At 35.5% G+C, this 14,043-nt stretch overlaps 2 protein-coding genes across 2 annotated transcripts; one reads left to right on the top strand and one right to left on the bottom strand.

Annotated features, from left to right (window-relative positions):
• The first annotated feature begins 844 nt into the window (after positions 1-844).
• LOC146916651 (zinc transporter-like protein) lies at positions 845-3,956 on the top strand. The gene has a single exon (XM_085718652.1). The coding sequence runs from the start codon at positions 960-962 to the stop codon at positions 3,675-3,677; it is 2,718 nt and encodes a 905-aa protein (XP_085574778.1). The 5' UTR covers positions 845-959; the 3' UTR covers positions 3,678-3,956.
• Positions 3,957-5,604: 1,648 nt separating this feature from the next.
• Positions 5,605-12,670, bottom strand: LOC146916650 (signal peptide peptidase-like 2). The gene is made up of 14 exons (XM_085718651.1): positions 12,407-12,670; positions 10,862-11,020; positions 10,633-10,744; positions 9,942-10,061; positions 9,660-9,811; positions 9,370-9,552; positions 9,122-9,156; positions 8,554-8,710; positions 7,995-8,048; positions 7,567-7,659; positions 7,336-7,478; positions 6,637-6,707; positions 6,439-6,522; positions 5,605-5,998 (listed from the first exon to the last, which is right to left on the bottom strand). The coding sequence occupies exons 1-14, from the start codon at positions 12,548-12,550 to the stop codon at positions 5,877-5,879; spliced, it is 1,629 nt and encodes a 542-aa protein (XP_085574777.1). The 5' UTR covers positions 12,551-12,670; the 3' UTR covers positions 5,605-5,876.
• Between the last annotated feature and the right edge of the window lie 1,373 nt (positions 12,671-14,043).

Here is a 14,043-nt window from a genome sequence, read left to right as displayed (position 1 = left end):
TAGTCTCATAGATTATATTTCTTTTTAGGTTTAGTCCTCGCAGAAAATTTATTCATTTTTTGTCTCGATTTTTTAAATTTTACAAAAATAAAGTGTTTTTAGTCTTGTATCTAACCTCTAACAATTTTTTGGGGTAGCTTGTCTAGACAAGGATACGCCCCTGATATTATTTATTTTTTTTTTTGAAGAAAAACGCCCCTGATATTATGTAATGTGGCTTTTAGGTTATTGAATTTGACTTAAATTCTCATATTTTTTTTAGAGAAACAAAATTCTCATACTTGTCTAGAAAGGTAATGTGTATTGCAATCATGATTTAGTAGGATATTTCTCATGTATTGTTTCTTCAAAATTGTTGGGAAATACCCGTTCAATGTCAATACTACTTGTTTGTAATATTCTCTATTTTACAAAATATTAAAGCACTTGTTTATCATTATTTTTTTTCTTCCATATTATTAATCAAAATTGTGTATTGACATACATGAAATGAAATATAGTTATCTATGAAGCACGAATTTGAAAAAATTACAAAATTCATTGTAATTACAAGTGTCAAGTCAGGAATTCTTTCTATTTCTAGGACACACCATACTTGTCAGGAACTCATACTTGTGAAGTGTCTGACACGACACGTGTCCGACACTAGGACACACCTAATCCAATAAGTGTACTCCATCCGGTCACTGTTATAAGCAAAAATTCACTTTTAAAATTCATTCAATAAATGATGTATGTGGTCTATATAGACCACATACCCACATACATCATTTAATGAATAACTTTAAAAAGTCAACTTTTACTTATAATAATGACCGGTGAGTATATTCTTGGGTGTAGTTGACTCAAGTGTATCGATTAACATACATAACATGTCATTACATCACATCTGAAATTTAGCAGTCTTCAAAACAAACACTGTCACTCTCTATTGATTATTCTTCATCATTTTTTCCACTATGACCGATTTCCACCACCACCAGCAACACCGTCCCCACCGCCTCTCCGTTCCACCACGCACCACCACTCCAAACCCTAACCCTAATTCCACCTTCCTTTATTCCACTCCAACCCTAACCCCAACACCAACCCCTTCCAAATCAAAACACCGTCTTTCATCATCTTCATCTTTCTCCTTCAATTCAAACCCTAACCCTAAATCCAATTCAAAATCTCTCTCCTTCATCTTCCTTCTTCTCTTCTCTCTCCGTTCTCTCTATTCTCTTTTCCCTTTCCTTCGTTCTTCTTCACCTTCTTTCTCTCTTTTCCCTTTTTCCTTCCTTGTTTCACTTCTTTCCTTTTTCCTTACTCTCACTTTCTCTCTCTTTTCATTTTCTTCTTCCAAACACCCTTTTGTTAAATCCAAACAAAAATTATCACTTTTCAGTTTTTCATCAATCACACACTCTCAGCAGAGAATTTTGATACGCAAGTCGATTTTATTGGCTTTGGTTTTTCTGTTACGGTTTTCGGCTTTGCGATACTGCGGTACTGCTGCGATGATTATCGCGGAGTTTATGGGAACCGTGGCAGCTCGTCGGTTTCAAAGAAATCGGAGAAATAGTTTCGGTTGGGTTGAAATTCGCGGGTTTTTGTCGTTGTTTTTGGGTTTGTGTATGTTGTCATTTGGATGGGATAGGATAGAGTGTTTTCCATTTGGTGGAAATGGGGTTGATAAGTGTGTTAAGGTTTGGCAATTGCTGCTACCGTTTTTGTCTGGTTTTCTTGCTTGTTATGAACAATGTGTTTCGGTTGATGATTATGGGAGTTTTAAGCAATTGGATCGAAAACGGGTTCGGTTGATTACACTATTTTTCACTACAATTGTGCTATTTGTTCCTGCTGTGATTAGTTTTTTTGTTTATGAAAGTGGGGAAGATAGTGTTGCGTTCGGGAATTTGGTTTGGCCGTTGGCGAATACGGTTGTTTTCGGCGTGCTTTTGAGTGAGAATTATTTTAGTAGTGGTGGTGGTGGTGGTGCTGATTTGTTGAGTTTTAAAGACTCGAAAAGAGAGTTTTTGGTGATGTTTATGTGTACTTTGATATTGGAGCTTTTTTATTATCCTAATATTTCACTTTGGGGTTTGTTGATCTGTGGTTTGTTGCTCTATGTAGCTGTTAGAGATTTGGATCCTTTTGATTCCAATGGTATTGGTTTTGAAGACGAGTCTTCGCAGTTTTTAAGTGAAATGGTTATGAAGCCTATTAGACATATATTAAGCGAGAGGAAATCGAGGAAAATTGCGCTTTTTCTCTTGATCAATGCCGGGTATATGGTTGTGGAGTTTGTTGCTGGGTTTATGAGCAATAGTCTTGGCCTGATATCGGATGCGTGTCATATGTTGTTTGATTGTGCTGCTTTGGCAATTGGGTTGTATGCTTCGTATATATCTCGTTTGCCTGCGAATAATCACTATAACTATGGTCGGGGAAGATTTGAGGTTCTGTCGGGTTATACTAATGCTGTTTTTCTGGTTCTTGTTGGAGCATTGATAGTGGTCGAGTCCTTTGAGAGAATATTGGATCCTCAAGAGATTTCGACTAATAGTTTGTTGGTTGTTTCTGTTGGAGGCCTTGTAGTCAATGTGATCGGCTTGATATTCTTTCATGAGGAGCATCATCATGCTCACGGAATGACTGGTGGATCATGCTCACATTCGCATTCACATTCACATTCACACTCTGAGTTACATGACGATCACTACCACCATCATCATGAAAGCAACCAAGAATTCATTTCGGTTTCCACTGACTGCAAAGATATTTCATGCTCGAGTGATCATGGACATCATAATCACTCTAGTCATGAGAAGAAAGTTGAGTTTCTTGCTGATAATCACAGCATTCAGAGCTTTAAGCATCATAACGATGATGCCCGGAAACACAAACTGCATGAGCATGCTCATGACCATCATCACCACACCGGGCAACATGACCACTATGAGCACCCTCACGACCATCTTAACCACACCGGTCACCACGACCACCATGAACACCCTCACGACCATCATAACCACCATGACCACCATGAACATGCTCACCACACCGGTCACCATGACCATGACCACCATGATCATAATCATCATGTCGACCATCATGACCATAATCACCATGCAGGGCACCGTGACCATAGTGATTTTCATGATCACAATCACCATGAGAATCAGCACCATCATGATGCTGACCATCATAGTCATGATGCATCACCTGTTAACAAAAAGCACAGTCATCGCCACATCGATCACAACATGGAAGGGATATTCTTACATGTTCTTGCAGATACATTGGGCAGTGTTGGTGTTGTTATATCTACACTATTAATCAAATACAAGGGATGGCTTGTTGCTGATCCAGCCTGCTCAATTTTCATTTCAGTTTTAATTGTATCCTCTGTTATACCTTTACTCAGAAACTCGGCCGAAGTTTTGCTCCAAAGAGTTCCAAGGGCACATGAGCATGATCTGAAAGATTCCTTATCCAATGTTTTGAAGATAAAGGGTGTTTATGGCATTCAAAAGTTCCATTCATGGAGCTTCACAAACACAGATGTAGTAGGGACACTGCATCTACATGTCGCAGCCGATACCGACAAGATATCGGTGAAGTCTCAGGTTTCACATCTATTGCACAATGCTGGAATAAAAGATTTAACCATGCAGGTGGAATGTGTTAGATAATACTGTTTAGAGATAGTAACAATCACATCTTTGATTACTGAATATGCATGCATACACACTATCTGGAACAGGATCAAACTTTCTGATCATTGGAATGTTTGATGATAGATACTACAACTTAAATTTCTGTCTGTTTTCATTTCTTAGATAATTGGTTTTGTTATGTGATCTGTTTTTTGGGATCCAACTAGCTGTTGAGTTGTAACTTGTACAGAAATGTAACACGATCATAGGCTTTGAAAAAGAATATAAACATTTACATTTTTATGCCATAGTAAATATTGTTTTACTCATGTTTTTAAACTGTATGCAATTGCAGTAAATCTTACTTTTTTTGGTTTCTACCCACATTTTCATAGCAGAAAAGTATTTTTAGATTAATTTGTGTTCAATTGGGAGATAGCTAAAGTAGCAAATATTTTAACAACTAACCGGTGATTGAACTAGTTTGACCTTTGGGTTATGGTTCAATCGGCTCAACCACGATTGAACTAAATGACAAATAAATAAATAAAAAATGTTGAAAAAATTGCAAAAAATTAAAACCAGCTAAATCAACTACAGTTGAACCGGTTTGACCTTGGTTCAATTATACTCTGGAACAAACCAAGTAATGAACTGGTAAGTTATAGGTTCAACGAATTGGTTAGGTTTGGTTTTTAAAACATCAAATTTAGGCACAAACTGTTTCTTTACCAGATATCGAACTCGGGTAAGAACCGAGTCTGCCCCTTTTGATAGAGTGCATCAAGGACTTTCATCCAATCTCTTAGTTAATTGATTTTACTAGAATTTACTTAAAGCATTGCATATTGAAGCCATTGTGGCATACTACATATATTTAATGTTACACTTTAGAAGCAACCCTTCAAATCCTGTATAACTGCACTTTCCTTTCAAATCCTAGTGTGAAGAACAATTTAGTAAGAATCTCAAGACCCACTGCAGTTCTATGTGTGTGTTGCTTTCCTTGTATTGTGGTTGTTGCACTGTCATTTTACAGATTAACTTGTGGTTTTCAAAGCAGATCATAATCGTGTATGATTTGGAATCCGGGTTTGCTCCATTTATTTAACCTTCATTTACACTGTGTTTGGTTGAAGAGAAACAAGGAAGAGAGAAAGAAAGGAGAGAAATAGTTAGTAAGAGAGAAAGAAGTGAGAAATAGAGTTTGAAAGGTTAGTTGAACCCATTAGTGAGGTTCATTTAATAAAATAGATTTCACTAATCTATCACTTATATCTATATCTTTTATAAATGAACAGTAAATACAGTACGAAGGGTACATAAATAAAATAAAACCGAACTTACAGTTTTGAATTCAATTGGTCAATTATGCTTTTTATTATAGTAATCTACCTATTATTAGATACTCCAATCTCTTTTAATATCTTTCATATAGTACCAGATAAGAAATAAATAATCAAATCATCAAATATTAAAGAACATTTAAACGTTTAATATTTGATGATTTGATTATTTATCTAAAAATAAATCCGAGTTACTCGTTTTGGAACGAAAGGAGAACAATGTTTCATCTAAAGTCAATTAGCTTAACCAAATTTGACTTTTACAAATTATAATGCTTACTAGTCTATACCTACCAAAATTGACTTCAAATACGTTTTCATTCTTCTTTTGTCATTTGAGATTTTCATTTACCATTTTACCCAATACTTCTTAAACTATATAAAAGTCATAGAGGTTTTTGGTAACTATACGTTCAAGTATACTTATGGAAAGTAAAATTCAAACAAATTCTATTGTCAAACATACTTGTGAAATGTTATCAAACTTAAATTTGCAAAATGAAGTTTAATCAAAAGGAATGACACCGAGACTAAACCCGGCTGCACATTTCACAGTAATTCTCGATTTGTAGATGCTTGGATGAAAGATGAATTTGAGAAAAGTTATTCAAACATAATTTATGTTGGAGCAAATTCTTTTAATTTAAATTTAATTTTACAAAATGATATTTAATATTTAATCAAGAGTAAAAACACCGAGACTAAACCCCGCTGCTGCACGTTTCACAGTAATTATCGATTTGTAGAACTTTCTGAATAGACATTATATTGAACATAAACTATTTCATAAAATTCTGCTAAGCCTTTGGAAGTGTTGTTTTCGTTTCTCAAAAGATCAGCCATGTATTTACATAGACAGAACATATCAAAACAGGTTGAAGTGACCATATCATTCAGGGCTTGATTCTCCACTGTTATGGAGTCTGATATGAGGGCAGAATCTTTCTGGTTCGCCGCTCTTCCACAAAATCTTTAGTTCTCCTCGCTTTTGCGCCAATGTAATAATGGTCCCTACATTGATGTATAAAACTATGAGCACCCTACTATAACCAATTTAACTACCAAGTTGTTCAGAAACATCCTGAACACTTTTAAAAACATGATCAGCGATCGAACCAGTAAGACCTTCAGGTTATGGTTCGATCTGTTCAACCATGGTTTAATCGGATGACAAATGAATAAAAAAAGTAAAAAAAAATGTAAAATATGAAAATTGGCTAAACCAACTGCAGTTCAAACCTTGTTCAACCAGACTGCATTGTAACAGGGACCAAACTAACCAGCAAACTGGCTGGTTCTCGGTTCAATCGATCGAACCAAAAGGTTATGTTTGGTTTTTTAAAACACTTTTTTTTAGGCAATTGGGTTTTTAAAACATTGATGCTAAATGAATTCATTTTTTCCTTGATAAAAAAATTATTATAAATAATGATCTGTTTCGTAAAAACTACCTAGAGTAAATGGAACAATGTATAGCAGTGCTGGTTGTCCGTGCCCGTCCATCAAGTTTAGCGCCACGTACGTGATTAGAAGACCTAAAAAATTAGGAAAAAAAGTCAGTCATATGTATGTATTTGCTCAATCAATCATCATGCAACTTCTATGTCAACAAAAAATGAATCTTATTGAGTAAAAAAGTTGATTCTCACCAAAGCCATACGCTAACATTGCCCACAAAAAGTATCCACTTACAAGGGTCTTCTTTGCTAGCCAATCATACCTGCAATATGATGTATTGTCGATCAGAAAAGCTTTTTCATAAAAAATGAGTATTTGAAGGGGAAAATACTGTAGTATAAAGCCTAGCTCTTCCATTTGTTTTTAGAATGGTGAATTACAAAAATTCATTTAGGCCCTGTTTGGATAAGAAACTTAATTAAGCGCTTACAACACAATTACTTATGCATACACTTTTTTTTGTAACAAACGATAAAATAAAGTCAAACTATTTTCATGTAAACTATAAGTTGTTTTCTATTTGTTATTATGGAGAGCTTATTAAAATAAGCTGCAAGCAGCTTATAGACATGTTATAAAATGTTTCTATGAGCTCTCCCAAACAGTTCAATAGACAAACTCAAATAAACCAATCCTAACAGACCCTTACTAGAAAGACTGAAAATTTCTTCACTCATCTTAATAACTCAATTTCTTCACTCACCTTACCTTTCTCAAGTTATTAAACTCAGAGAAAATTTCCAATCCATAAAATTGGGAGTGGTCGTCACAAAAATTGAATATTGAGTCTAAGGAGATATATTTAAGACATGCAGGGACAAATCGAAAAAAGAGCCGTTCAAAAAAAAAAAAAAAAAAAAAAAAAATCGGAAAAAGAGACGAAATAAAACCTGAGTGAGAACGCGACCAGCATTCCAGGTAAAAGGATGTCTCCAAAACCGATAATACTGTAACCACCCCATGGATCCAAAATGCGCGGAAACTTTAATAACATTGGAATACCATCTTCTCCACTTCTATCACCTCGGGCTACCTATAGCGTGTAATGTAAGGAAAATATAAGTAGCAACAATATAGAATGTTGATCATTATTGGTAATTAGAATGAATTGTAATACTAACCACAATCATCACGCTTTCCTTGAAAAACTTCTTCGACACGAACACCCAAAATAGGTCATAAAGGAGGGAACAACTGAGAAGAACTGTACCAACCTATTTTGAAAAATAATCAGAGCATAACATTAGTATCTTATTTATTCATAAAAGCAACATATAATGACATAACGAACTCTAATGTGACAAATTGTAGATGTGAATATTTACCGACACAAACACGTGCGAAAAGTAGAAGCAGTGTAACACACAAGTTTAACATTTTCTAGTTCAGCTATTTCTTACAAAAGATCTCTAAAATAATTGTCGAAACAGTACGTAAATATTAAAGTGCTTCAAAAACTTGCTGCCACAGAAAAGTAACTGAATTCAACAATCTTAACAAGTTTGACATAAAGCCACAGTACAATGATTGTGTAAGCTTAAATAAATACCTTGAGATTAGACACATGTACAATCTGCAGAACTGTAATAATCAGCGCAATTCCCTGTTAGATTAAATGACATAAAAGAAATGGCCGTTAAATTGAAACTCACTTAGCCGTCATCATTACTAGAATAAAATCAATATAAAAACAATATAAACAACAACGTGTTTGTGTGTGTGTTTTTATTGAAAAGTTTATTAACTCTAATACAATTGTGATAAGAAATATTATGATGTAGTACATTCTGGAAAATGGTTCTACGAACATTGCTTTCACCACAAGTACACTCTTTCCTTATACTATATAGTGGAACTGGAGACAAATGGATGTCTTCGATTCCTAGGGGATAAAAGCCTAGTAATCCGGTGTTCGGCTGGGAGGTAGGTAAAATTTGGCTAAGGATTTTTCCAGTCAGGGCTTACTTGGGTGCTCCCAATCAATTCGACCATAACTTATTACGTAAAGGAAAAAAAAACTGCCTTCCTTTAGACCTATATTGTCTACATGATATATCTGAAGAGGAGATGAAAAGAACTTAAGACTGATGAGAAAAGTTTATCCTTACAAGTATATCTTGACCAATCCAGGAAAATGATTTGTCTCGATAAACTGCCCAAAAAACGGCAAATGTTATACAGAATGGAGTAACAGCCATAGTCAGGTATGAGATAGCTCCTACGAAAGGCAATTTAACGTATGATTCGCTAGCATGCTTGAACCACCTGCACAGGAAAACAAAATTAGTTTCTTCTACACGTGGAACAAACCTAACATCATGGAGGAAATGTTGAAAAGTTCCGTTGAAAAGGACGTAATAAGAAGCATGCGTGTAAACTCAAACATTCTACAGCATACCATTCAGGTTTGAAAATGAAACTCTTAACTGTAAGGAAACAAGAGATCAACATTTAATTCAGGAGTACAATAGGTATTACATTACCCATATCCTATACTATTCGTGACATTTAAACGTATGACCACAAAAAAGAGTTTTCCTACTATTTTTTCATAAAACATGCATTTCGCTCCTAAAGATCCAATCTGATCTTTACATCAAAGAGGAATTGTTTCAAATTCAATAAATGCTAAGACGAAATTTATAATTAATATCCATTAAAGATGATATACCAGACCTTGACAAAAGTGCAACCAAGCAGGTTTGCAATCCCTGCAGATACAAGAAAACGCATGGTTAGAGATGGCTAGGCAGAAGATAACATGAGGAAAATGTATGAAAGAAACAAAATTTTATTTGGTGAAGGAAACTAAGATTTCTCATAAAAGTGCACACATGAAATGGTGAAGGATATAATGTTCCAATGCAATTTTTTAATAGACGGATACATTTAAAATTTTAGATTGAGGTAATTGTAGTCAATACCTCTATCCCACCAATACAGAAGAGAACAACCAAAACCTCAATGAACCACGGCGACATCAATTTGTAAAGCATAAACAGGAAGCACGAAGCAACTAAAACAAAAAGAACTGCAGCTTTTGCATTCATATTTACAATTCCACTAGCGCCCACGTCTTTAGTGTTTGGGATTTCATCTGAAGCATCCTGTAAAAACAAGATTCGACAGTAAGTAGTCGTAGGATCAACAACATATTTAGAGAACAAACGTGACTCTAGCTTAAGGAAATACTATAAGAATTAGAGAAACTGACCCTTAATAACTTATCATATTCAACAGCTGCTTCTCGGGCCCTCCACGCTGACCAATATGATGCACACAATATGGTGAGAACAGCCATCAGCCAAAGAAACACTTCGGCTATGTCAACGGTTGGTCGTCGTGGGGAGTATAGCTGAACCGACACTGTAAAAAGGAAAAGCTTTTCAGAGTTGTACAGATGCTGCGTGAATCGCTTAACTAACTATATTAAATAGAAACTACAGGTTATCCACAAAATATGCCAAAGAGACAAAATAGATTAAAGGAAGCTCACCAGATGAAGTACTCTTCAGCATGTTTTCCAGTTTTGTGCCTGCGTCTCGTGGGAGCATAACAGCAGGTATGTGTATGCTTAAATCAGTTTCATCAGGATCACAAACCATCTTGTAAAGCTCTGTGAACGAACAAAAATTACGAAATTTGACATGAAAAGAAAATAAACATGTGCGTATTAGATATTTCCACAACCAAAACACCAATGTTGTCAATCGCAGAACGCAGAAAATAGCAGTTTGTTCAAATACTACCGCGCTATAGCGCCACAATAGAAGCTATTTGAAAACACTTTATACAAATAGTTTATCACAAAACAATAGCGAGTTGTTTAAATTCGCTATAGCACTATAGTGCTGCCATTTGACAACACTGCAAAAAAAGAGTATAATAAGAGGCAAAAGTGTAAACTCTAATTTTCATTCTCAAAACAACCTCGGCATGCATTCATATTAGTCCTGACACTAAAGAAACAAAAAAAAGATCTGAACCTATGCTTCTGTTGATCCCATTAGTCATTGACCAATGTTTGGTGGGTTATATTAGTCCCTCACCATGGATTAATGTGACAAACAGATAACAGGTCAAGGACTTCAAATTCTGTTTCTTTAGTACAAGGGCAAAAGTGACAACGTATGCATAGGTTGTCTGGGTTTGGGACAAAAATAGCGTTTACTTGGAACTTTTTATACCTTTCTGGTTATTTATGATGAGGATAGCCGAAGCATTAGCATTTTGAGCGGAATTTGCCTTTTTAGTGAATGTGCAGTTGCCTCGATCCACCATGATGACATCTCCAACAATCTAGCAATTTCATTATATGGCACAGTTGAACTAGTAACATTAAGCACTCCACCACATCTTGTGATAAAATCAAAATACATCACAGAATAACACTCATACATGAAGAAAGAAAAAAACCTTATTCGTTGGAGGACTGCAACAATCTCGAGGATCTGAAAGAACAAGCCGTGTCTGTCGAGCATTTTTCTCTTTAGACACGATTGTTCGGCCAAATCTTGCACCCACGCCAACAAATTCAGCATCCTCTACACCGTTGACCCAAGTTTGCACTTTGACCTGTTGATGATGATCATCACAATGTTGATAACAATAACACATAACATGTTGCATAAATAATCACCACATGAGTTTATCATTCGAGGGCTTTCAATAAATGTGATTTTGAATGAAATTAACTTCTTTTTTTTAAAACTATCTAGCTCAAAGACCAACTAATCCAAGGGACCAATCCCACCGTCCACTAGTGGGAGACCAATTGAAGTCAGAGCAAAACCTTATATGGACTGACCCAAAACAGGAATTTTTAGCACCTAGAGGATTCAAACCTGAGACCTAATGAGGAGCACACTCCGAGATCCCAAACCTACACCCCCAGGCAACCCCTTTCAGGTTGAAAGAACTTGACTTTCTAAATTGGATTTCGTTAAGATTTAATTTAAATAAAAAGGACTTATGTTTGAATGTAAAAAGTAGTGAACCTTTTTCAATCTAAAGCAATAACTACTACTTTTCACTTCTAACGAAATCGAGGGTCGGTGTCAAATCCAGTAAAAAATAACCTAACATCTCAATTCTCACATCATACAAAATCAATTCCTATAGTTTTTACCTAAAATTTAAACACTCATTGATATTGAACATATTGATTAATCAGTAACTACCCCTTTTTGAATCTAAAGCAATAACTACTCCTTAACCTCTAATGAAATTTTGCGTTGAAGTCAATTATTTATTTTTTTTGAAAACTTGGTATCCAGCTTAAGAACCAAGTATATGAAGAGACACTCCTCAGATTAGGCGTGTCCTGATGTCGGACACGACACATGTCGAACACGGACACGACATGTGTCCAACACTGACACGACACCGACATATAATGACACTGAATTATTTGATTTTCTCAAATTATTAGCAATGTCGGCGTGTCAGTATCCGTGTCGTGTCCAGTGTCCGTATCCGTGCTTCGACAAACTAATACAAGGGACCAATATCACTGTTCACTAGCGTGGTCCATTTAAAGTCAGAGCAACCACTGTATGAACTAGCCCACGGAAACTGGCACCAGAAAGGTTGAAGTCAATTTTTGTCCAAAATAACCTAACATATAGCAGCCAGCTATGCATGGACTAACCACAAAATTTGGCACCAGAAGAGTTGAATTCAATTTTTGTCAAAACTCACCTAACATCTCACTTGATATACAAAATCAAATCTTATCATTTTCACCTTAAAATCAAACACTGATTAAAATTAACCATATGATCAATCAGTAACTAATTAAACTAAACTTTGATCTCAAATCAAATACATGTATAATCAAACAAAACTAAAATTCCAAACCCTCATGAACATACTTGAAAGTTGAAACTAGCTAACAAACAAAAAGAGAAAAAACCCAGAAACCAAAAATGAAAAAGAAGCAAACTTTCTAAAGAGTATTACCAAAACAAACTGATTCGCACAACCGGGTTTCTTAGGAGTTGAATCATCATGAACTATGTCACCAGCTAGAACTGAAGGAACTTTGGTGAGAAGTAGAATTAGAGAAGAAAGTGTAATAACCCAGAGAATCTTTTCTAGAGCCATTGAAGATTTGATGAATCTATTACCAAGTCATCATGTCTGAAACTTGAGAGAGAGAGGTTTCCTTTTTGCTTCTTGGAAAATGAACTTCCAATTTTGATCTACAACAACATAAGTTGATATGTTTTTTTTAGAAGGCTTAAATAGGCTTTTGGTCCCTGCAAATATAGCCAATTTAGGTTTTGGTCCCTGTAAAAAAAAAAATTTGAAATCAGTCCCTGCAAAATTTTTTGTTTTTTAAAAAGGTCTTTGGCCCCACTTTCTTGCCTATGTGTCAGATTTTTGCCTATTTGGCAGGTGCTGACCATGCAATCATGTATATGTGGCATACATGTGGCAATGCACTTATTTAAAAATTAGATAATATATTTTTGAATTAAAAAAAATTATTTTTACTTAAATAAAAAAAATTAAAACTGCAGAAAAAGGGGAAAAACTAGCGTTTCCCCATTTTCCTCCTTTCTTCCATCACTCCTCAATGGAACTTTTCGATTTCTGCTTCTTCTTCAATCCATCCATCCTCTGCTTCCATCTTCTTCACATATCCTTTCCTGCTTCATTAATTTTTTTTAATTAAATAGAATCAGAAAAGGAAGAAATTTTTTAGGGTTTCAATTTCCCCCTTTTCTTCATCCATCCCAATTAATCCCTCCATCATTCTTCATCTTCTTCAATGGAAGAAAGGGAAGTAGCAGGAGCATCACAAGATTGAAGATTCTTCAAAGCAGAGAGAAGAAAAAACGTGATTCAAGCTGGTGCTGTTGCTGTTGAAGCAGAAAACGTGATTGGGATGAATTTGTTGTGTTGATTTGAGTTTAGCATGAAGAAGAAGAAGGTTGGATTGGTGTGGTGAAAACAGAAAGCAAGTAACAGGTTTCTGCAAGAGACTCTACCATAGTTAACAAGTATGGTATCATTGTTACCAATGGAAGCTAAATCGTAAGAAGCGGGATCAACTGCGAAAAGCTCTATGGAAGAAACAACGGGAGGATCAGTGGCGAAGCTGTAGAAGCAGATTAGTACATCTTCTTGTTCTTTAAACGAAGCGAATAGGTCGGAGTAAGCACCGTCACGAGCAAGGTTTTGAGGCCATGGAGAACGCCAGGAGAAGACGACGGTGCCGCTGACGGAGACGTCGAAGGAAGGAGGATGTGACTTGCCGTCGTAGTTGTCGTTGACGACGAAGGTGCGAATTAGGTAGCGTGATGAGGAGGTGGAGGAAGGGATGGAGTAGCAGTTTTTTTTGCCGGAGGAGATGGGGAAGAAGCGGAGAGTTTTTTCGTGGTGGTGGTGGAAGCGGAGAGGTTCAGACACGAAGCTGATTCTTCAATTAAATATATTTTCAATTAATAAAAAAATTTTGTTTTAATTTTTATTAAGTAAATATGTTTTTTGATTTTTAAAAAATAGAAATTAAAGGATTAAATGATTAAATATGTTTTAATTTTACAAGTGGCTGCCACATGAGCAAAATTGAACAGTCAGCAAGTGACAAG

Source organism: Medicago sativa, chromosome 6 (genome assembly GCF_051527215.1).
Source record: "Medicago sativa cultivar Bolivia chromosome 6, Bolivia_mono, whole genome shotgun sequence".
NCBI classification, from domain to species: domain Eukaryota; kingdom Viridiplantae; phylum Streptophyta; class Magnoliopsida; order Fabales; family Fabaceae; genus Medicago; species Medicago sativa.
Note: the sequence above shows the minus strand (reverse complement) of the source record. Positions and strands in the feature narration are given on the sequence as shown.